General features: G+C 42.0%; 1 protein-coding gene across 1 annotated transcript in view; it reads left to right on the forward strand.

The window, feature by feature from the left end:
* NDC1 (NDC1 transmembrane nucleoporin) overlaps window positions 1-25,370 on the forward strand; it is a 71,348-nt gene that overhangs the window by 34,878 nt on the left and 11,100 nt on the right. The window contains exons 13-20 of the mRNA XM_027772244.1: window positions 1,875-1,967; window positions 5,995-6,076; window positions 8,430-8,585; window positions 10,967-11,212; window positions 11,303-11,418; window positions 13,758-13,808; window positions 15,855-15,918; window positions 18,004-18,104. Of these exons, the coding sequence (XP_027628045.1) occupies window positions 1,875-1,967; window positions 5,995-6,076; window positions 8,430-8,585; window positions 10,967-11,212; window positions 11,303-11,418; window positions 13,758-13,808; window positions 15,855-15,918; window positions 18,004-18,104 (909 nt within the window). The remainder of the gene's footprint in view (window positions 1-1,874; window positions 1,968-5,994; window positions 6,077-8,429; window positions 8,586-10,966; window positions 11,213-11,302; window positions 11,419-13,757; window positions 13,809-15,854; window positions 15,919-18,003; window positions 18,105-25,370) is intronic.

The raw sequence follows: 25,370 nt of genomic DNA on the forward strand, positions 1-25,370 counted from the left end.
GACAGTGAAAGGGGAAGTAAGAAGTCACCCCCCGGGGTGCTGGCCACGCCACAGTCCCTCCTCTTCCATTCTCCTCCTGGGGTTTTGGGCATGCACGCGCATGCACCTGGTATGAGTTTCAGGCCACTGGGTCTGGAACTCTAACTGCAGTTGGCCATGTGGGAGCCACTTGCTAGCCCCCGGATTGACTTTTATTAGAGCGCTGATAAGTGTGCTCTGCTCAAAGCCATTTCAGTGAGGTAGTTGGAGTCTTCTTCTGAGACTTTATTAGGGGTATATCAGTTATAACCATCGTTTACTTGGCATTTTTTCTAAGGAAGTGTTACTTAATTTTTTATAAATTAAACAATGCATTGCTAGTGATACTTACTATGTTTTATTTATACTCTAGTTTTCTTCTAGAGAGCTCCCTGTATTGAGTACATACTAAATGGAACTGAATTTTAAATTAGTTTTACATGCTCTTGACATAGATACTATTAAAATATTTAGAGTAATAAAGTATTTGTTTTTTGAAGGAAAGTTTTTGTTTTGTCAGGGGTCATGTGTGCTTGTGGGAGAGTGGGGGAGAAAGTGAGCATGGTTAGCGGTCCTTCGGGAATTTGGGTGTATGTGCACACTCGCAATGTGTGCTTTTCAAGCTGTCAGGTCTGGGATTCGAACCACACAGTTGGCCCTGTGAGATCCAGCTGCCTTAACTACCATGCCACCAGCTGACTCCTGAAGCAAAGCTGTAAAATTTATATTAAAGAGATGATTTTGAAAACTAAGTTTATTTTCTGGTTAATTTCCATAGATTTTTTTTTTCCAATGGCCAGAGTATACATGTGGTTGCATACTTGAGAGAGAGAGAGAGAGAGAGAGAGAGAGCGCGCGCGCACGCAAGAGCGTGGGCCTGCGTCAGCATGCATGACCCTCTAGGAGACGTGATCATGCTACAGTCTTTTTCCTCCGTTTTCTATCCTTCCAGGATTCTGGACGTGCATACACATGTGTCTGGTGTGTTTTTCAAGCCACTGTAGACAGAATTTGAGCTATGGTTGACCATATGTGATCTGGTTCCCTATGTACAGGTCTCAACTACTGCGCTGTGGAGCTGGCCCACCACAAAAGTCTTTTTAAATTATTTAATTTTATTTGTTTTTATTATTATTTGATTGCTGTAGGGCATGTATACTCACCAGAGAGAGACAGAAAAAGTTGAGAAAGCTAGCCACCAAGTCTGGGACTCTAACTGCAGCCAGCTAATGCCTAAACCATTATTATGCCTCTTGTCGTCCCCCACACAAAAATCTTTTTTAAGTGAATAAGAATTACATTGTTTTTTATCATCTAAATGTTTGCCTTAGAAGACAAGTGTTCTGTTTTATTTTACCATGTTTGTAGGTCTGTATTCTTCAGTTGCTTCAGAGAATCTTTTTTTCTGAATTTGTTTCATTATTTAGAAGCCAAAGTCAATATAATTGGGACAGTAACATTTTTGTAAATAGTGTGTTTTATACCACTTTTTTTTTTTAATTACCAGAGGGCATGTGTGCTCACCGGAGAGAAAAAGTACCTCTAGCAGGGTGTGGTCATGCTGCAGCGCTCTCTCCATTTCTCCATCCTGTTGGGATTTGGGGCAACCATATACATTTGGTTGGCGTGTTTTTTTCAAGTCACTGAAGTGGACCGTTTGGGATCTGGCTCTCTTAGCCACTAGGCTATGGGGCCAGCCTGGGTTAATGTAACTTTAATGTAATCTGGTTTTTGCAAGGAGAACTAAAGATGTTAATTAGTTGTATTATCTCCTTTTTAAAAAATTTCAAATAGTGTTTACTTACTGAATATAACAAGGTCCTGACTCTATTGTTCCTGTTTGATATATTTGATAGGCTCACGTGTTCCCCGTTCAACCACCATTTGTGGAAGAATCAGATGACTGCCTCCCTAGAGTTCTAAACAGCAATCCTCCCCTCCTCATAAAGGTACCAGAATTGTGCATTTCTATCTTTCTTCTTTAAATGATGAATTATTGTAATTAATCTTATTTATTGTTATTACAATTATTGTTTAATTTGCTATAGAGCATGTGTGCTCACTAGAGAGAGACAAAGTGAGAAAGCAAGCTGCCAGGTCTAGGACTTGAACTGTGGTCTGCCATGTGGGAGTCCAGCACCTAATGACCATGCCACCTACTAGCCCCATCATTTATGTCTTTCAAAGTTACTTCCAACTTAACTTGCAGGATGAACTTAATATTTAGCATATTTAAGTATTTTTTATTAAATTTTATTTGTGACAGAGATTGTGTGCATGTATATGCATGATAAAGAGGGAGAAAATCACCTTCAACAGAGTCTGGTTGCAATATGATCTCCTTTCCCCCCAGCCCTCCAGCACATCAGGATCTTGGGCATGCCTATATACACTCCCTGTTTCAGTCAGACTGGGCTGGGAACCTGAACCCACAGTTGGCCATGTGGCTCCCAGCACTGCCGTTTGTTATAGTACTGGCTGTGCCACAGAGATTGGGCCAGGGTATGTATGTATTTTTTTGAGAGAAGTTTTCGCTATAGGTTGTGTGCGTTTGCCAGAAGGACAGAAACAGAGAGATAGAAAGCAAGAAATCACTCCCCTGGGGGGATGGCCACCCCACAATCCCTTCTCCTCCATTCTCCTCTCATGATCTTGGGCACGTACAAATGCACACGCGCCCAGTGTGTGTTTAAGCCACCGGGTCCGGGACTTGAACCACGGTCAGCTACATGGCAGTTCAGCGACATAGCTATTACGCTAACTACTGGTCCCTTTTTTTTTTTTTTTTCTTTTTGAGAGGTTTTTGTCATAGGGCATGCGTACTCTCCAGAAAGACTGAGACAGAAGTGAGAAATCACCCTCGGGGGGTGGGGAGGGGGATGGCCACACCACAATCCCTTCTCCATTCTCCTCTCAGGATCTTGGGCACATACGCATCTGGTGTGAGTTTAAGCTACTGGGCCTGGCACTCGAACTGCGGTCAGTTACATGGGAGTCCAGTGATATAGCCATTATGCCAACTTCTGGTCCCAGGCCTGGGTATATTTTTTGAGGGCCTAGAATATTCTAGTATTGGTATTGTAAGAATGACCTACTTGCCGCTCCTGTTTATTTTTTCAGTTTTGAATCCAAGTGACTAAAATGGAAGTAAATAAGTGTAGTATATGTATAGTGTAGTATATGTGTACAAGCTAACCAATTCTATATTCAGAAAAGAATAAAAATATTTCTAAGGATAAAATGATATCCAACCATATGCATTAGTGGTTTGCAATTATGTATGGTAGTGAAATAAAACACTGTGTGTTTTTTAAGGTTTTTGCCACATGAGTTCACTAGAGTGACAGAGTGAGAGGGAAAGTGAAAAATCACGCTCCAGAGTGGGTGGCCACATCATACACCCTTCTGGGATCCTGGGTACAAGCACGTGATGTGATTCTCAAGCCACTAGCTCGAAGACTTGAACTGTGGTTGGCCATGTGGGAGTCTAGTGCCTTAACCACTGTGCCACCTGTTCGCTACACATTGTTTTATTTTATTTTAATTAACTTTTTTTTGAGAGGTTTTTGCTATAGGGTGCGTGTGTTCGCTAGAAAGAGAGAGAGAGAGAAAAAGTGAGAAATCATCCCCTGAGGGGCTGGCCAAGCCGCAATCCCTTCTCCTCCATTCTCCTCTCAGGATCTTGGGCATGTACGCACATGCGCCCAGCGTGAGTTTAAGCCACTGGGTCCATGACTCAAACAGCGGTCGACTACATGGGAGTCCAGTGACATAGCCATTATACTAACTGCTGATCCCAATTAATTAATTCATTTTTAAGAGAGATTTTGCTATAGGGCGCATGTGCTCATCAGAGAGACAGATAGATACAAGAGAGACAGAAAGCAAGATATCACCCTTCCTCCATTCTCCTCTCAGGATTTTGGGCTCACATGCACAAGCGCATGGCATGAGTTTTAAGTTGCCAGGTCCAGGACTTGAACCATGGTCAACTATGTGGGAGTCCGGTGATGTAACCATTATGCTATCTGCTGGTCCCACATTGTTTATTTTTACTTTTTTAGCTTTATTTTATTTATTTGTTTAATTTGACCAGAGAGAAACAGAGTGAGGGGGGAGGCGAGAAAGCAAGCCGCCAGGCCTGGGACTCGAACCATGGTCAGCTATGTGGGAGTCCAGTGCCCTTAACCACCACACCACCTGTTGCCCTCCCCACGTTGTTTATTTTTTAATCACTGGATCTAGACATGTTTTTACTTGTGTAATATTTGTTGGCTTTTGTGACAGAAGGTAGTGCTTGGTAGTTTATAGACATTTAGTGAGCTCTTTAAATATGAATTATTGATAATGATCCTAAAGCAAATTTTAATCAGAAGACTTCTTTTCTTTTTAATTTTTAAGTTACTCTTTCATTTAGCTTTATTTATTTTTATTTGACCAGAGAGGAGGGGGAGGAGAGAGAGAGAGAGAGAAAGAGAGAGCGAGAGCGAGAAAGCGAGCTGCCAAGTCCAGGACTTGAACCGTGGTCGGCCATGTGGGAGTCCAGCACCTTTAACCATCACAACACCTGCCAGCCGCAATCAGAAGACTTTTTTTAATCAGAAGACTTTAAAGAAGAGAGCTAAACAACCATAAATTGTTTTGCAATTGAAATTTTAAAGTAGATTTATAATAATGTGATCCTGTTAAAAGGTGCATTTTTAAAGAAGTGAAAGAAAATAGAGAACCCAGAGTTTTAGTCGTGTTCTATAGAAGTTATAAATAAATAAGAAAATGAACCACTGAAGGCGTAATTACCTTTAAATATCAGTTATGGCTAATTTGCTAAATAAATTTTAAAATATCAGTTACTTATTTGGTTACTTAGCTTTTTTTTGCTTTCTTTTTTTTTCTTCTTTACTATAGGGTGCATGGAGAGACAGGGTGGTGGGGGAGAGAAAGAAGGTGGGAAATCACTCCCCAGGGGGTCACCACACCACAGTCCCTTCTCCATTCCTCTCTTGAATTTGCTAAATAAATTTTAAAATATCAGTTACTTATTTGGTACTTAGCTTTTTTTTGCTTTCTTTTTTTTTCTTCTTTACTATAGGGTGCATGGAGAGACAGGGTGGTGGGGGAGAGAAAGAAGGTGGGAAATCACTCCCCAGGGGGTCACCACACCACAGTCCCTTCTCCATTCCTCTCTTGGGATTTTTGGGCGAGCACCTGCCTATACCAGGTGTAATTCTTAAGCCAGCGGGTCTGAGACTCAAATTGTGTAGTCAGTCATGTGGGGCCCAGTGCCTTAACTACCACGCAGCTTGCTGGTCTGCAAATCTTTATTTAGTGATCAAATGTTAGTGCCAGCTGCTTGGGGTACAATGATGAGTTAGATACCACAATAATGGAATATTTACTGTGGAAGTGCTTGAGACTCATATAGGACATCTACATAGAAGGGATGGTATCTTGAAGGGTGAGTAAAGAGGTTTGCTGGGGAAAAAATGAAGGCTTTCAGTAAAAACAGAGCAATACCTATTGTGTATCTTTTGTGTGCTGGGCACTGCCTTTGCTGTGGTAGCAAGCAGGACGTTGTCCTTGTTGTGGTGGGCAGAATCAGTTGAGACAAGCAAACAGGCAGTTACAAGACATTGTTTTGAGGGTACTGGTTGAGAGCTGTGTGGCATTGGACACACAGAGTATGTTTGTGTAAGGCCAGAAAGGGTTCCAGGGGAAGTGACGTTTAAGTTTCCAAGCACAGAGGTAGGGAAGACCATGGAGAGTTCTGTAGTTCCTCCTAGTTGAAATCTATAGTGAGTTGAGTAGGGAGGGTAGAGACAGGAGTTCTGGAAATCTAGAAAGAAAGGTCATGAATCTGAAATGTTTCTTTAATGAAAAAGGTCCAAACAATTTATCCTTGGATATACAAAGAGCCCAATTTATAAATAAGATTTTATGTAGAAGTTAAAATTTAAAATGTTTTTTTTTTCCTTCTAGTATTTAGCCTTGCAGGACCTGATGTTGCTTTCTCAGTATTCTCCTTCACGAAGACAAGAAGTTTTTAGCCTTAGCCAACCAGGTATTGCTAAAAGTAATAGATCTGATTAGGTGTGTGTATATAAAAAATGCTCCACTTAAAGTTTTTGGTGAGAGAGGTATATTTATTAAAATGTCACACATTGGTGAGTCTGCTAAATGAAATATTAAATTTTACACAACTTAAGTGTTCGCATTGCTATGGGTTGAATTATGTCACCCGGCAAAGTATTTTTAGACTTTTCCTTTGACCTGCTCCTTTTTTTTTTTTTTTTTTTTTTTTGAGAGGTTTTTGCTATAGGGCACGTGTGCTTGCCAGAAAGACAGAGAGAGACAGAGAGACAGAAAGCGAAAAATCACCTCCGGGCAGGGGATGGCCACGCCACAATCCCTTCTCCTCCATTCTTCACTCGGGATCTTGGACACACACACACACACACACACACACACACACACACACAGCGTGAGTTTAAGTCACCAGGTCCGGGACTCAAACTGTGGTCGACTACATGGGAGTCCAGTGACATAGCCATTACGCCAACTGTTGGTCTCTACCTCCTCCATTTCTTTTACCTGAAAAACTTATGCAGTAGATCGACAGTTTTAGAACAGAAAAGCAAAACTTAAAAATCAAAAAATTTTAATCCTGAAAATTATAAAAATCTGGAGGTCTTATCCTTAGATGGAGTATCTAAATTTCAGAGAGCATAGTGGCTTAAATAAAGTTAGTGTCAGAATTGGAAGAAGAATCATGTCATTTGACTCCCAAGTATAGATCTTCCCCTTGCTGCTATGCTACTCTGCTTCTCATTAAAAAAAAAAAAAAAAAAAGACTAGACTCTCTGGTGGTCCCAATGCTCTGAGCAGCTCCGAAACACTTCACTGTTTCTTGCCTCGCTGTTCAGGCTGCGACTGTCAGTGCTCTGCCTTGTTCCTGAGGGAAGGCAGTCCAGCTCTGGCCTCCAGTGAGGAGCAGAGAGGACCTGGTAGCTTTCATCTTCTCTCTAATCCGTTCTTTGTTGTTTTGCCAAACTTGTTGATTCCTACATTGTAAAATGCGCTTTTTATCGTTAATGTTATATGGAAATGAGATCCAGTGATATAAAAACATAATTGATTAGAACTACTCTTATTTTAGTAGCTTGAGAAATCCAGACTCGATACTGTGGAAGATTAACTGTAACAATACTTTTGTGTCAGTCTTGGTTAACTTAGGAATTATCTACGCAGTAAATATTTTTTTACCAGAGACTCAAGTAAACTGTAATAGGATGGCATGTGTTCTGCCAGAGAGCTTGCATTCTAAGGCATGTTATTAAAATTTAACTGGGTTTTTATGCTGTTACTAGTGGTTCTGAGTTAAAGCAGTACAGAAGATCCTGAGGCCTACTGATGAAGTATCTTGGGTGCGTGTGTTGGTTCGCAGGTTAAGTGGTAATCCTCTTGAGTTGTAAAAGGGAGAAATGATTAAGGAGGGATCAAAAGTGAAGAGGGAATAATTGGCACATGGGGTGGGAAAGCCAATTTTCAGTGTATTTCTCTATTTTTTAAAATTTCTTTTTAAAAATTTTATTTGTTGTCATTATTTTTTATTTTTAAAAATTTGACCAAAGAGAGAGAGAAAGAGAAGGAGAAGGTGAGAAATCAGGCAGCCAGGTCTGGGACACAGACTGCAGTCAGCCATGTGAGAGTCTAGCACCTTAACCACCACACCATCTTTCGGCCCCTTTCTCTGCTATTTTCAACACAGAACAAAGCTGGTTGTTTTTTACGTTGTAACTCTAGGAGACAGAGGCCTTGGAAAATCAAAAGATATTGAGTGATAAAGAGACTTTTAAAGAAGTGTGATTGTAGTAGTTTATCTCAGTTTAAATTAAAAGATATCAGACCTGTAAAGTCTCTAAGTATAAAATATGGTTATTTTCACATGTAGGAGTAGTAGCAAATGGGACAGTTATATAGTGAAAATGTAAGGAAACACAGTAGATCGGAAACGACTTTGGAGGTCCCGGGGACCATGGAGCACATCTCATTGATAGCCTGCGTTCATTGTCTTAGTTCACTGCTTATCTTAGCAGTCCGCTCAGTACTGCTAGTGAGGTAACCCTGGTCTTTTTCACTCAAGCCATTACCTAGTGTTTGGCTTTATTTTAGCCAGTAAAATAGGAAGTGTTTTGCTTGTAGACTTTTGGGAAATTCGTTCATCCAAAGAGCTATTGGATACCTGCTGTATATTTGATGGCACAAGTATCAAGAGTAGCTTAAATAAGAAGCAGGCCTCGTTGCAAAGTATAATGTTGCATTTCTATTGCTTTTTGTTTTTGTTTGTTCATTTCTTCACTTTGAGAGAAGAATATGAGAGTATCTACTTAAATGCTGATGTTTGGACCCCCTAGGTGGACATCCCCACAATTGGACAGCCATTTCAAGGGAGTGCTTGAACCTCTTACATGATATGACTCAGAAACTGGTTCTCTGCCAAGAAGCTGCTGCTACGAATGGGAGAGTATCTTCAACTTATCCGGTGGAACCTAAGAAACTCAATTCTTCAGGTAACTCCTTGTTACTAATACAGGGGAAAATATTTACATTTTATTTTCCAAGAACGATGACAGTAGCTAATCTAAAGGTACTTGTATGTGGCAAGCTGCGGTAGCACATTCTGGACCTTGTTACTCAGTAGTCTGAGGACACATGAGAGGCCAAGGTTTGATTCCTTGGCTGCTGTAAAAAGCCAGGCATGGTGGCAAGCACCTGTAGTCCAGCTAGTCAGGAGGCCGAGGCAGAAGGATTGCAACACAGCAAGACCCTGTCTTAAAACAAAAACACACACACAAAGGGCACTTAGGACCATGAGGTATTTATTTTTAGGGAAAATTTATCATAATTTTTTTTTTTAATTTCCAGAGGTGCATGTGGTTACCAGAAAGAAAGAGGGTACACACACCGCACAATGGGGCACAGTTATGTTACAGTACTTTTTCTTCCATTTCACCATCCCATCAGGATTTTGGACATGTATACATATGTGCCTGGCATTTTTCTTTTTCTAAAGAATTATTTTATTTGGACCAGCAGTTAGCGTAATGCCTATGTCACTGAACTCCTATGTAGTCAACCATGGTTCAAGTCCCAGACCCGGTGGCTTAAACTCACGCTGGGCGCTTGTGCATGCATGCCCAAGATCCCGAGAGGAGAATGGAGGAAAAGGGGTTGCGGCGTGGCCATCCCCCCCGGGGGGTGATTTCTCACTTTCTATTGCTCTGTCTCTGTCTTTCTGGCGAGCACATGCGCCCTATAGCATAAAAACCAATCAAAACAAACAAAAAAAGAATTACTTTATTTAACTTTATTTATTTTAATTTGACCAGAGAGTTACAGAGTGAGAGAGAGCAAGAGAAAGAGAGAGAAAGGGGGTGGTGAGAAAGCAAGCTGTCAGGTCCAGGACTCTAACCGCTGTTGGTCATGTGTAAGTCCAGTGCCCTTAACCACCATGCCCTAGAGTGTTTTTTAAGCCACCAGGCTGGGATTTGAGCTAGGCTGGGATGTGGGATTCAGCTCTGTGTACTTAATCATTACATGATGGAGCCAGTCTAGATACTGTATTGAACCAAGAAAAAGACCTGGATATCATTGTAGACTGAAAAAATTAGGTCTGAAACATCACATTTCACACCGTAAGTATGTACAACATCTTGTTCATTAATTGAAAAAATTGAAGACCTGTGCGGTGGTGGTGTTAAAAGGCTGGGGTCACCAGGAGGCCTGAGTTCAGTTCTTTGCCTAGCCTAAGTAGGCCAGGTGGCGGGGGCAGGGTGTGTGTGCCTGTGACCCCAGCTATCTGGGAGACTGGGTGAGCCAGGAGGATTGAGATTTGGTGAGACCTTGTCAAAAGGTACCTCTCTCTCTTCTCCCCATCCACCATTTGGGAAAAACAAACAAACACCTGATGAAGTGATGGTCATCAAATAGAAGACTTCAGCTTACTCTAGCACAAAGCCAGGTGAATCTTTATTGATAATACTGGATGCCATTCAGGTGATTAGGGCATTGGACTCCCACATGGTGAACGCTATTGGGGCCCCAGACTGTGTAGCTCGAAAATCACACCTGGTATGTTTGCTCATGCCCAAATCCTGAGAGGAGATTGGAGGACAAAAGATTGCAGTGTGGCCATCTCCCTGGGGGTCAATTTCTCACTTTTCCCCTCTATCTCTCTCCTGTGAACGTACATTTCCCATGGCAAAAACCTAAAATAATAATAATAAAGCAATGTGCAATAAAACTGGAGAAATTCAAATAATTAAAGCTCTTGTCACTTAAAAATGTGAATGATGAGTTCATTCAGAACAGCTTAGAGTTAGAAAAAATGTCCTTGAAGATTTTTTTTTAAGAATTACTTATTTATTTAATGCTATTTGTTATTATTATTTTTAAATTGACCAGACAGAGTCAGAGAGAGAAAGAGAAAGCGAGAAAGCAAGCCATTAGGTCCAGGACTCGAACCATGGTTGGCCATGTGGGAATCTAGTGCTCTTATCCACTATTTATTAAATGCCATTTGTTATTATTATTTTTAAATTGACCAGACAGTCAGAGAGAGAAAGAGAAAGCGAGAAAGCAAGCCATTAGGTCCAGGACTCGAACCATGGTTGGCCATGTGGGAATCTAGTACCTTTATCCACCACCTGCCAGCCCCTCCTTGAAGGTATTTATGGAGGGAGGAGAAACAAGAAAGGCTGCATTACTCAGACAGAAAATGATGGTACTTGAATGATTTTGAGTAGTAAAATCTGGATCTTGAGAACATAAACCTAGATGGAAACAATCTACTAAGCCTTAACTAAATGTGTTTAACAGAAAGTCGAGATAATAAAATCAGAGACCCTCCATGCTAGCTGCTTGGATTAGTGCTGAATCTGTTCTTTTACAGAAGAAACTACTTTTCAGACGCCAAAATCTAGCCAGATGCCTCGGCCCTCGGTGCCACCGTTAGTTAAAACTTCTCTGTTTTCTTCAAAATTATCTACACCTGATGTTACAAGTCCTCTTGGGACCCCGTTTGGCTCTAGTGTAATGAATCGGATGGCGGGCATTTTTGATGTAAACACCTGCTATGGGTCACCACAGAGTCCTCAGCTAACAAGAAGAGGGCCAAGATTATGGACTTCTGCTTCTGGTGAGGACTATTTATTTTTTCAAATTTGAAATATTAGTTTCAGAGGATCAGACAGTCTAAGTTCTCACCCTAATTTTTTTTTTTTGATAGATCAGCAAATGACTGAATTTTCTAACCCTTCTCCATGTACCTCTATTAATGCCGAGAATAAGACAGTAAGGCAGCCCAGTGTTATTTATTCCTGGATTCACAATAAACGCGAACAGGTAGGATGATGCGGTTTTAGGATTTATGTTTGCATGTCACATTGAGAGCATTATGGATCTCACATGAGAAAGTCATCAGGAATAGAGGATTTTTTGGTTTCGTTTTTGATGCTTCATGTATGTATTAAGTTGACCCATATTGAGCTATACAAATTGCAGTTTCATATGGCTTAACCTAATGTGATGCCTTTGATCTGTGAATTCTTTCATTTAAGAAATATTCGAGTTCTTTGTACACATAAGGTGTGGTTTTAGGCAGTGGGAAAAAATCTCAAACAACACAAAACCCTTGCCCATATGTTTCCATTCTAGCAAAGGAAAATATATGAGCAAGCAAACAGAGAAATAGAGGAGAAGGGATTGCAGTGTGACCACGCCCCAGTGGAGGTGCTTTCTTCCCCTCCCTCTCTCCATCTCACTGGCAAGTGTGTATGCCCTCTGGCAAATTTAAGAAAGAAAAACGCCAGATCTTTCAAAGCAGTTTTGCCGTAAGTGGATGAGAGCTATGGAGCAATAGTTGGGGTGAGTTCAGGAGTCAAGAAAGGATTTTGCTTGTTTTTTTTTTTTCTTTTTCTTTTTCCCTTTTTTGAGAAAGATTTTTGCCATATGTTACATGGATTTGCGGGAGAGAGATAGAGAGAAATACTGAGAGGGAAAGTGAGAAATCACCTCCCCAGAGGGATGGCTGTATCTTTTCCATCTCCCTCCTGGGATTTTGACCATACATACATAGGTGCCCAGTGTGAGTTTCTTTTTTTTTTTTTTTTTGAGAGGTTTTTGCTACAGGGCACGTGTGCTCGCTAGAAAGACAGAGACAGAAAGTGAGAAATCCCCCCCCCCGGGGGAGGTGGGGGATTGCCATGCCGCAATGCTTTCTCTTCCATTTTCCTCTCGGGATCTTGGGCACGCACGCACATGTGTCTAATGTGATCTAAGCCACCAGGTCCGGGACTGGAACTGGGGTCGACTACATGGGAGTACACGAACTGCTGGTCCCTCAGTGTGAGTTTCAAGCCACTGGGTCCAGGACTTGAACTGAGGTCAGCCATGTGAGAGTCTAGTGCTTTAACCACTACCCCACTTGCTGGCCCAGGTTTTGTTTTGTTTTTTGAGAGAGAGAGGTTTTGCTATAGGGTGTGTGTGTGCTCCCCGGAGAGACAGACAAAAAACGAGAAATCACCTGCTGGGGGGATGGCCATGCCACAATCCATTCTCCTCTTGGGATTTTGGGCACAGCACTCACACATGCCTTTTATGAGTTGTAGCCGCCAGGCCTGAGACTCAAACTACATGGGAGTCCAGTGACATAACCATATGGCATCTGCTGGTCCCAGGTTTTTGTTTTTGTTTTAAGATGGGAAAATGTATAACATATTTTCTGATGTAATGATTGATTAGTAGAGAAGAATTAAAGGCATTTTATGAACTTCATGATTCCATATGGCTCCACTGGCCATAAGTATTACCATGCTACTTTTTGTGTAGCAACTACACAGATGCTTCCTACTACGTCCCTCTGACTGGTCATACACCATTTGGGTGTGAGTATTGCAGGAGTGAGTTCACTTTGAAGTCTGTCAGATTAGCTTTCAGCTTGATACTAAGACAGTTTTTTCCACTTGTAAATGTTCGCTAATGGAAAACCACTTTGTGTCTTAAGAATATTTTTTTCTTGTAAGAGAAAAATGCTGTTTTTTTAGTAGTAAGAAGTTAAAGGGCAGGATAGTTATAGAGAGGGGGAAAATGTGTCTTAGAAAATACCACCAAAGGGGACCAGCAGATGGCGTGATGGTTACATCACTGGACTCCCATGTAGTCAACTGTGGTTTGAGTCCTAGACCCAGTGGCTTAAACTTACGCCAGGTACATATGCATGTGTGCCCAAGATCCCAAGAGGAAAATGGAGGAGAAGGGGTTGAAACATGGCCATCCCTCTTGGGGAGTGATTTCTCGCTTTCTTTCTGTCTCTGTCTTTCTGATGAGCACATGCGCCCTATAGCCTAAACCTCTCTTTAAAAAAAAAAAAAAGAAAGAAAAACAAAGGTAAGAAATACCACCAGAAGCACTTAGGATTTCTTTCATCATGGCAGGGCTTTATTTTGGGGGTTAACATGTGTACGTGGGGATATGGTTTAGGTTAGATAGCCCATCTTGATTATCCAGTTTATAGCAGAAAGATACTTACTTACATGGCTTATTGTAAATATATTTTTTATAAGATGTGAGATTTTTCATTCTTTAAGTTAGTGTCAGGAAGAACTGGGAATATGGAATATACTATATTTGTATGCTTTTAAAAATGGAAATGTAAGCATATTCTTCCTTTTTTTCCAACTCAGATTAAGACTTTCTTATCGAAACGGGTGCTGATCATGTATTTTTTCAGTAAGGTAAGAATATTCGGTTATACCATTGGAATGTGGGGAAAGGAAACGAGATATGAAATTAAACAGCAGACAGAATCTGACTTGTAAGTTATTTACGGCCTAATCCTAGCCAGCCAGGCAGCTTTGGATAGTACTCACTGAACCTCCGTTGTAAGGAAGTCGCCCCTGACACATCTCACCTCCCTGGTGTCCTGGATGTGACTCTGTAGTTGGTCCTCTGAGACTCTTGGCTGCCAGCAGCTCTGTGCTCAGAGGCAATATTGACCCCTTTACAAAGTGAGCAGATCCTTGGCTGCCTGATGCTTCATGGCTCGTTGTCCTGCTAACATCTTTGTGACAAATTTGGTGTACAAAAAGGAGATGACTGAGTTAGAGTGGTGTCAAATCTGTGATGGATAAAACGTCCTAATTCAGGCTACAACGGAAACGACTTTCCACCTTGTCTATCAGCTATTCCAGCTGCCACAGTAGAGTAAATTTCAGTTGCAGAAGCTAAAGATTCATTTCTATTTTCAGTACTTAAAGCCGTTGTGTTTTAATTAATTCTTTGATGAACAAAATCTTTGCTCTTACGAAGGGAAAGAATTTTTGGCTGTGGCTTTTGTTTTTTCTTTTCTTCTTTATTTTTTTTTTGGTTGCCAGAGGGCATATGTGTTCACCAGAGAGAGAGAGAGAGAGTGAGCAAGCACAAGTATACACCTAGTAGGTCATGGTCAGACCATAATTTCTTTCCTCCATTTCTCCTTCCTGTCAGGATTTTCGGCATGCACACCCTAGTGTTCGGCGTATTTTTTGAGCTTCTGGGGCCAGAGTGTGAATGGGCACATGAGACTTGGCTACCTACACACAGCGCTTAACCACTGTGCTATGGGGCTGGCTCATTGCTTTTGGCTTTTTAAATCTAGCTTCTCTTTGCAGATATTGCAGTATTAATTGATATCGCACTCACTCATATGCCTTTCAGTGAAAGTTTGCATTTGTATCAGTATTCATTTTTATTTGGGAGTCATACCTTGGTGGGGAAAGAGATCCAGGCAACCCTGAGAAAATACACATCTTTTCACTACATGATGTATGATAGATGCACATCTTTTCACTATGGTGAAAGATGCACCTAGCTAGCAGTTATCTCTACCAAAAAATAGTTTACCTGGGACTGTCCTTTAGAAGAAGTGTCTTCTCTTTTGGCAAGAGTGACAGGGGTTGTCTGAAGTTTTTTTTCAGTGCTTTGTTTCAGGTAAAAACCTGGGCTGTCTTATGCATGCCACGCTCTTTCCAGTGAAGGTCTTTTGCTCAATTGTGACACCATTTCTATGAGTTAAGTCTTTTGCCCTCATTTTATCGATAAGGAAACCTGAGGCTCAGAGGAGTCAGCTAGCCTAAGAGCACATAGTAGTGGCACAGCTGATTCTGACCAAGATCTTTTTCCTTGGAAGTGAGTGGCTACTTTTGACTCTGATTTTGTTCCCGCGTCTGTTGTGTGATAAGGAGTTGTAGACACTGCTGTTTGTTACTGAGAAATGTAACTTGTTATGTTGTGCTTAATAAGCTTGATCGGGCGTGTAACCAAAGCCACCATTTGTTTAAATGTTGGCCACTTGGTTGCTCACACTTTTTGCCCATGGTATATTAAAGAAGGTTAGGAGATTTTCTTTGGTGTGGGTAGTGGGTGGACAATGGAACAGAGGTATAATAATATGAATTAGGCAATTCTTTTGTTTTAAAAAGAGCTTTTGTAACTTTTCTCTTAAGTGATTTCTGTTTTAATCCCCTGAGGTCGGTTAAGCCTATGTGATACTTATTTTAAATAAGAAACTGAGGCACAGAGAGATTAGAGATGTGACAAAGGCCACAGTAAGTTGATGTCGGAATGCTTTGTAGTAGTTAAATCAAAAACTATCAATCAGGTTTTAATAAAGATTATTTCAGATTTGAATCCGTAAGAGACAACTCTTCATTTTTCCTTATTGTAATCTACTTAGTCGATTAAATGAAATAATAGAATTTTTGCTCAAAAAAACTTACTTAAATGTTTTGTTTTATTTATAGCACCCAGAGGCCTCCATTCAAGCTGTTTTCTCAGATGCTCAAATGCATATTTGGGCATTAGAAGGTAAATAATCTCTGTGAATTATAAATATGATTTTAATTATAAGTTAGAGTATAATTTATGAGCGATCTATTCTGGATTTATGTCTCAAGAATTTTCTGGGGACCGACAGATGGCATAATGGTTATGTCACGGGACTCCCACATAGTCGACCATGGTTCAAGTCCTGGACCTGGTGGCTTGAAACTCACACTGGGCACATGTGTGTGTGTACCCAAAATCCAAGGAGGAAACGGGAGGAGGACGGATTGTGGCGCAGTTATCTCCCTATGGGGCGATTTCTCGCTTTCTGTCTCTCTGTCTCTACAATGAGCGCACGTACTCTACAGCAAAACCTCTTTAAAAAAAGATGAATTTTCAGAAAAAAAATTTTTTTCAGAAACATTTTTATCTTTGTCTTACATAGATCATTTTCCCAAGATGTTTAAGTGTACTTTGATTTTGCAAAATCTTTTCTTGTACATAAACAGAAATTGAACCTGGGATTCTTTTATGTCCTTTTTTTTTGTTTTTTTTTTTTTAAAGAATTGTTTTACTTAACTTTATTTATTTTAATTTGACCAGAGACGGGGAGAGAGAGAGAAATATTTTTTGCAGGGGATGGCAGAGAGGTATTTGCTATAGGGCATGTGTGCTTGCCAGAAAGACAGAGACAGAGAGACAGAACGCGAGAAATCACCTCCCAGTGGGGATAGGCATGCACGCACACACGCCCAGCATATGTTTAAACTACCAGGTCTGGGACTCGAACTGCGGTCAACTACATGGCAATCCAGTGACATATCCATTACGCCAACTGCTGGTCCCGGGAAATCATTTTTTATTTGGGGAGAGAAAAAATAAATTGTTCTTGGGACCAGCAGATGACATAATGGTTACTTTGTTGGACTTCCACATAATTGACCACTGTTCGAGTCCTGGACCCAGTGGCTTAAAACTCATGCGAGGCATGTGTGCATGCATGCCCAAAATCCCGACAGGAAAATGAAGAAGGGGCTGTGGTGTGGCCATCCACCTGAGGGGTGATTTCTTCTATCTCTCGGTCTCATTCTCTCTCCAGCAAGCACATGTACCCTATAGCAAAAACTCCTCTTAAAAAAAAAAGTTTGGTTTTAACTTACTTTGAAATTTAAAAAGAAATTACTAGAGGGTGTGTGCACTGGCCAGAGAGAGAGACCAAGACACAGAAAGAGAAAATGAGAAAGCATCCCTTAGGGGGAATGGTCACATCACAGTCCCTTCTCCTCCATTTTTTCCTCTTAGGATTTTGGATACACACACACACACACACACACACACACACACACACACACACTTACACAGTGTGTCTCTCAAGCCACAGGGTCCTGGACTCGAACTGCGCAGTCATCCTTGTGGGATCCAGCTGCCTTAACCACCATACCACCAGCCGGCCCCAACTTATCTTAAATATGAAAACTTACTTGTTAAAGAACTGTTTATTTTTATCTTATAGATACATCGTCTGATGCTTCCATGATAGTCAGGAGACTATTCTTTTTTTTTTTTTTTTCCTTCAGAGAGGTTTTTTTGCTTGCTAGAGAGACAGAAAACAAGACATCATCCCCCAGGAGAGGTGGCCATGCCACAATTCCTTCTCTTCCGTTTTCCTCTCGGGGTTTTGGGCACACACATACACGCGCTTGGCGTGAGTTTTAAACCATGAGGTCTGGGACTCAAACTGTGATTGACTATGTGAGAGTTCAGCGACATAACTATTATGCCGTCTGCTGGTCCCAGGGAGGCCATTCTTGACTGTCCTGTGAAAAGTATCCTTTGTCTTCTACTCCCTTATCATGCTTTGCTGCCCTTCCTAGCACTGATCACTACTCAGCAGTATCACTTAAGATGGTTTCCTCATAGAATGTGAAGCAGGGACTTTGTCATTTTCTTCACAACTAATGAGCTGAGCACCAGCAGTGGTAGTGCCCGTCCTGATCTGTGCCCATCTTTGCGCTGTGTCGCCTCCTCTTTGGTTATAGTTCTTTTATTTAGACTCTTAAGTAGATGTATTGCAAATAGATTTGCCTAGTTTTTATTCACTTTTAACACTTATCTTTTCTCGTTAAGGTCTGTCTCACTTAGTAGCAGCATCATTTACAGAAGACAGATTTGGAGTTGTCCAGACAACACTCCCAGCCATCCTTAACACCTTGTTGACACTGCAAGAGGTAAGCGGTCTGTGGGCTGGCAAGGAGAGCTCGTTCCCTTCTTTCTTCCTCCCAGTGCAGCTCATTCCCTCCTCTCCCTTGAGCTCTAGTTTTAGTTTCTTTATATTCGTTAAGTAACATAACATGTTGGAAGTCAAAATAACACCAAGGTGGCGTGGTGGTTCAAAAGTGCTGGACTCCCACGTGACTGACTGTGGTTCAAGTTCTGGACCTGGTGGCCTGCTTTCTCACTCCCCCCCACCCTCTCTGATCAAACTGGAAAATCATACTAATAGTAAATAAAGATTTTTTTTTAGAGAGAGAGAGATTTTTGCTTTAGGGTGCATACACTCACTGGAGACATAGAGACAGAAAGTGAGAAATCAGTCCCTGGGGGGAGGGCCACATCTCAATCACTTCTTCTCCATTCTCCCCTTGGGATTTTGGGCATGCACACACATGCCCCTGGCTACTGGATCTGGGACTTGAACTGTGGTTGACTATGCGGAAGTCCAGTGATGTAACCATTATGCTATCTGCTGGTCTCAAATAAAATTGTTATTATTATTATTATTATTTGGAGAGGGCGCATATGCTCATCAGAAAGACACAGAAATAGAGAGACAGAAAGCGAGAAATCACCCCCCAGGGGGGATAGCCATGCTGCAATCCCTTCTCCATTCTCCTCTCAGGATCTTGGGCATGCACGAACAGATGCCTGGAGTGAGTTTAAGCCCCCGGGTCTGGGATTCCAATCATGGTCAGTTACATGGGAGTCCAGCAATGTAGCCACCATGCCATCTGCTGGTCCCAAGAAGAGAAAACTATTCATTTGCTTATGAAAATGTATGGACAGGCCAGCCTGTGACCTGGTTCAGGAAGCTTGTTCCCACATAGCCAACCTCACAGTTTAAGTCCCAGACCCAGCAGCTATCCTTATTTAGAATATTGGAAGTCTGTTTAGTGATCTGTAATTGATAGCTACTGAAAGTGGGCTTTAGTTAGATTACTCATGTGGATGAGTTCCCTGATGGCCAGAGGCTCAAGAGCTAAGGGGAGTGGATGCCCATCTGGGTCGTTAGTTTTAACTAACAGATCTTTTTTTATTTTTGGAGAGGTTTTTGCTATAGGGCGCATGCGCTCGCCAGGCGAGACAGAGACAGACATAGAGACAGAAAGCGAGAAATCACCCCCCAGAGGGGATGGCCACACCTCAATCCCTTCTCCATTCTCCTCTCGGGATCTTGGGCACGCACGCACACGCGCCCAGCTTGACTAACAGATCTTTTCAGTGCTAGACCTTATAGGCAGAAAAATAAAACATGTGCTTTCTGCTTTCCAATAGGCTTCCTTTCCTAGGTTCGTGTTGAACATTATGTTTTAAATCACTTTTTAATACTTCACTATTACATAAGAGGTGTAAACACTGAGTGTGAGAGGCATTTAGGGTTAGTTCTGGGGTGTGTGTAGACTTTCTGTAGGAGGTGGTATTGAACCAGGTCTGAAGGGTAATAGTTGGTGCATCTTTTGGTCTTAGAAAGCCATTTAAGATAGGAGGCGGGCCAACCTGTGGCCTAGTGGTAAAGGCAGCTGGGTCCTACATGGCTGGCTGTGCAGTTTGAGTCCCACACTTGGCAGTTCGAAAAGCATGCCAGGTGTGTGTGCATGCCTGCCCCAAATCCTGACTGGATGGAAAAGCAGAGAATGGATCACAGTGTGACCATTCCCCATGGGGAGTGCCCTCTGGGAAATTAAAAAAAGAAGAAAGATAAATACACTTCATTGTTTCTTTAAAACTCAGTTCAAGGGGACTAGCAGGTGGCATGGTGGTTAACCACACATAGCTAACCACAGTTCGAGTCCTAGACCTGGTGACTTGCTTTTTCTCTCTCTGGTCAAATTAAAATAATGAATGAATAAACAAAATCAAACAAATAATTCTCAAACAACAACAACAACCTCAGTTCAAGAACCACGCATGGTGACATGTGGTCCCAGCTACTCAGAATGCTGAGCCAGAATCATGACACAGCCAGATACTGTCTAAAACCATCCCCATCCCCCCCACACAAACTTGCAGTTTATCTTATCTCTTAGAAAATCATCAAAACCAGCAATTTACTTATTTATTTATTTTGCTTTGGATAAGCAGTCCTTGGGCTCACTTTCTCACGTATGTTCATGTGGATAGTTCTGTTAGTTGAGCTCTTTCCCAGCTACCTTTGTCTAAAGAAATAATTTCCTGGTATGTGCCCCCTGGTTTCTAACTACATAGTCAGGTAACCATGAGTTGGGCCTGTCTTTTGTGCACATGGCATTGTTCATTTTTTGGCACTCTGCCTCTGCGTTGTTTAGAATAAAACTACAGTAAGGATGTAGTGCTTTATAGTCTATGGAATGACTTCATATTATTATTTTCTCTGCTTATAAATACCTTGTGAAGTAAATAAGGTAGAGATATGGGGACCAGCAGATGGTATAGTGGTTAAGGGCGCTGGACTCCCATGTGACTGACCACGGTTCTAGTCCCAGACTGAGTGGCTTGCTTTCTAGCTTTCTAGCTTTCTCTCTCTTTCTCTCTCTCACTCTGTCCTTCTCTGGTCAGATTAAAATGGATGGATAAATAAATAAAGTTAAAACAATTTTTTTTGAGAGGTTTTTTGCTATAGGGTGCGGTACGCTCACCAGACAGACAGAGAGACGGAAAGCGAGAAATCACCCCCCAGGGGTGAGTTAAAATAATTTTTTAAAAATGGAATCTCTTTAAAAAAAAATAAAGATATGTGGGACCAGCAGTTAGCGTAATGGCTATGTCGCTGGACTCCCACGTAGTCGACTGCGGTTCAAGTCCCGGACTCGGTGGCTTAAACTCACACCGGGTGCGTGTGCGTGCGGGCCCAAGATTCCGAGAGGAGAATGGAAGAGAAGGGATTGTGGTGTGGCCATCCCCCCTGGGAGGTGATTTCTCGCTTTCTGTCTCTCTGTCTCTGTCTGTCTGTCTGGCGAGCGCACACGCCCTATAGCAAAAACCTCTCCCCCCCCCAAAATAAAAAGATATGTTAGCCCTGCTTTGCAGATGAAGTAGTTCAGCGACTTAACTTCAGGTGTCACACATATGTCTCATAAGTGGCAGAGGTGAGACTCAAACCCCTTCTGATCATAGGGCATCAGCAATACAGCAGACCCTGGAAAAGCTGCATCTCTACGTTGCTTATTCCTCCCAAACTTGTCTACCATCTTGTCCTGAGTACCTTAGCCCCCAGCCGCGGTAGGGCTTTGTCTTTAGATGGAATAGTTCTGCCCTTAGAACTGTGGCTTTTGGAGCTATGATCTGTAGAATGTTTACATTAGATGCACTGTGTGTGTGTGTGTGTGTGTGACACAGACAAAAAAAGATTTTCGAATAGTACTTACCTTTTATTGTGTATAATGCTTTCCAACAGTTTCCCTTTTTTTGGAGAGGTTTTTGTTATAGGGCGTGTGCGCTCGCCAGACAGAGAGAGACAGAGAGACAGAAAGTGAGAAATCACCCCCCGGAGGGATGGCCACGCCGCAATCCCTTCTCCTTCATTCTCCTCTCGGGATCTTGGGCACGCACACACACACGCGACTACGTGGGAGTCCAGCGACATAGCCATAACGCTAACTGCTGGTCCCTCCAATAGTTTCTATTCTATTTTACTTTTAAAAAAATGTTGGTTGAAACTCACTGAATTGATTTCATAAAGATCAGACTGCCCTAGGTATTCTGCCCCAGAATCACTCTATTATCTCCTATCAGCAAATGCCTAGTTCTTCTTCATAGCTGATTAAAATGAAAGCAGTCTGTGTATGTGACTATAGTCATTCATGTCTTTGGTAGGAAAGTAAGAATTATGGATTTGTCAAAAGGTCAGGCCCTGTTTACTTAGAAACAGAAATTGGAATATAGACTATTTCAGAGGAGCAGAGTAGAAAGAGGCAGGCCATTTTGGATGTTGGGAAGATGCAAAAGGAACAGAGGACAGGACCAGAGACCTGGTGCTTACCTTCTGACTATGAAAACCTTTCCTCACGTGAGGCTTGTGTCCTCTGTTTCCCCTGAGCCACATCCCAGTCAGCCTCTTGGTCACACTCTAGTCACCAGATTTCATGAACTGCCTCACAGTCTCTTTTCAACTCCACATGCTGAGATTGATGTTAAGAGTAATTCAGTGTCCACACAGGGAATCTGTCCCAGTCCTGTGACCCACTCACAGACCCTCCTAACAGTCACCTGGGCCTCAATATCCTCTAAATACTCTGCTTACAAAACTGGAAACACCCGGATTCTGCTCTGTGATTCAGAGTTCAAACATGTTCAGTCTGGGGAAAACCCTGGACTTCTTTTCAGAATGATGTTCTTAAATGCCTAGTGTTGCTGTTGGCGATTTTTATTGGTGACAAGGTCACGGGAACTGGTAATGCTACTGTGACTTGTTGCTTAAACTCATAATTGAAGATAATATTAAAGTTTAATTAGAACTTAATGAAGATAAACTTTTTTTTTTAAGTTTATTTCTTCCATGAGAGAGAGAAAGAGACAGAAACAGGTACCCCAGTAGACCATCACACCATGATTTTAATTATACTATTATTTTAATTTGCTATAGGCCACATGTGCTCACCAGAGAAAAAGTGAGAAAGCAAGTCACCTGGTCTGAGACTCAAATCAGTTGGTCATGTGGGAGTCCAGCTCCCCAACCACCTGCTGGCCCCAAACATGTAGTTTTTATTCCAAAGTTCTTTTTTTAAAAAAATATTTATTTTATTTATTCATTTATTTTTTAATTTGACCAGAGAGAGACAGAGGGTGAGAGTGAGAGAGAGGAAGTGAGAAAGCAAGCCACCAGATTCAGGACTCAAACCCTGGTCGGCCATGTGAGAGTGTCCAGCACCTTAACTGCCATGCCACCTTAACTTAACTACCACCTTAACTATAACTTTTCCAAAGTTCTTATCCCGTAAATCTTACCCGTAGGTCTGCAGACCCCAGTGTAAGAGTTTTACTCTAAGCATAGCTCTCAGTCTTGCTTCTTCTGTGTGGTTTCTTTAATCTCAACAATATTTTCACTTCCTTTTCACCATGTTCTTTTTTAGCTCCCTCCTGACTGCACAATTGTCATATCTTTCCTCAACCAGATTAGACCTAACCTTCTGTCATTTTGACCACTTTGTTACTAATTTCTTCAATGCCCTTCTTCCATGCGCTTCACCTGCACCCATGCGGGTCAAGCCTGTGTCCACCACCCATCCATTCTCTCACCATCCCTCCTGCTTCGGCCCCACTTCAGGCTCTTGACACGCCTTTCCTGAATTGTTTCTGTGGCCTCTGATCCCTACTAAGTCTTACTGGAGAGTCTTCAGGTTCTGACAGCAGCCACTCTGCTGTTCTGCCCCTGAGCCCCCTACTCTAATAACCACCACAGACTATCCAGTTTTCTCCCAAAATACAATTTACTGTCTTAACTTAGCTCAAACTCTGTACATGATGCCTTTCCTTTCCCTTTTGCCTAGAACATAGTTTTCGCCTTTTATCTGGCTCTGCTCTATAACTCTCAAGTCAGCCCTTTCTTGTCTTTATTGACTTTTATGGTCTCCTCTATTAGTCAGAATAGAGGCAGGGACCTGTCTCATCTCTGGATTCCCAGCATCTGATGTGGTACCTGGCAAATGACAGGCACTTACAAAATTCCTGTTGGATGGCTGCTGGATGGCTTCATTGCTGGTTCAGTGGCTGAAGGCTTCTGTTCTGAGGCTTGAATTGAGAGACAGTTCTGATGCAGTGGGTTGATTATAATGATCCCAAACTGCCCTTTCATTTTGAAAGGCAGGGATGTGCTGTTACTCCCACGAGCCCTCTTACGTATTTTGAATATGTTCTTTTATGTAGGAGGGATACTTGCTCTTAGTGAAGAGAGTAAGTTCCAAGTATCTTGTAATTTAAGGCAAGTTGTATAGTACTGGTTTCTGGGCGTTGCTAAGGAACAATTGTATGAAACTGCTGTTCTTTTGTTTTACTTTTCAGTATCAATAACATCCGCCATTTCACTGAATCATTAAAGGCAAAATGTGAAAGGAAAGGGGAGCCTTTCCCTCTTCAAACGATTCAGAGGGCAGGAGTAAAGGGATGGATATGCTAGAGCAGAGGTTCCTACCAGTGGCCAGGCTGTGCTGGGAGTTCACAGTGATTACCAGGGGCTTGTGAAGCCACGCGGCACCGTCATCTGAGCAAGAGACATACGTCTGGCATGTTGGCAGCCGTTTCTGAGGTTTCTGCATGCCGTTGTTGATAATACAGATGAATTTTCAGGCATGGCTGAATCCAAAGTGGTTGCTTATTTCCTCCTCCAGTGGATGGAGAATAGTACTATCCAGCGGAAGTCCACATTATTATTTTGTCCTTTAAAAAGACCAACCAAAAAAAAATCTTAAAAAAAGATTGGAGACCAAAAATATTATTTTATCATTAAAAAAATTTTGGGGGCCAGCTGGTGGCATGGTGGGTGAGTACAGTAGCTGGATCTCACTCAGCCAACTTCATGGTCAAGTCCTAGACCTGGCAGCTTCAGGGACACACTGGGCACACACGTGTGCATGCCCAAGTTCCCCAAAGGAGAATAGAGGTCGGATTGTGGCATGACAGTCTCCCAAGGGGGCTGCTATCTCACTCCCCCTGACTCCCGTCTCTTTCTGGTGAGCAAGTGCTCTCTGGCAAATTAAAAAAAAAAAAATTAATTTTAGTAAAACAGGGCCGCTCGGTGGTACACTTACAGTGTGCTGCTTAAGCACTGCTGGATCCATCTGGAAGATCCCAGCTTTGGCTCCTAGGTTGACCTGAACACACTGGTGCCCATGGTCCTGGCTGGCTGGGAAGGCTGCAGGGGAATCCCAGGGTGAGGCCCTGTTGAGGGAAAGTACTTGTTTTTCTTTCACTTTCATAAAAGAAACTTTTAAAATGTAGTAAAGTAGATAAAACACCATTTTAACCAATATTTTAAAACAATTTGCTATAGGGTACATGCACTCACTAGAGAGAGAGAGAGAGAGAGAGAGAGAGAGAGAGAGAGAATGAGAAATCCCATGGGAGATGGCCATGCCGCAATCCCTTTTCCTCCATTTCTTCTCTCGGGATTTTGGGCGCACACGCACATGCACCTGATGTGTTTCTCAAGCTGCTGGGACTTGAACTGTGCAGTTAGACACGTGGAATTCAGACACCTTAACCACCATGCTAGTGGCTGGCCTCATGAACCTTTTCAAAACATC

The sequence above is a fragment of the Tupaia chinensis genome, unplaced genomic scaffold (genome assembly GCF_000334495.1).
Source record: "Tupaia chinensis unplaced genomic scaffold, TupChi_1.0 Scaffold000259_1, whole genome shotgun sequence".
Taxonomy (NCBI): Eukaryota; Metazoa; Chordata; class Mammalia; order Scandentia; family Tupaiidae; genus Tupaia; species Tupaia belangeri.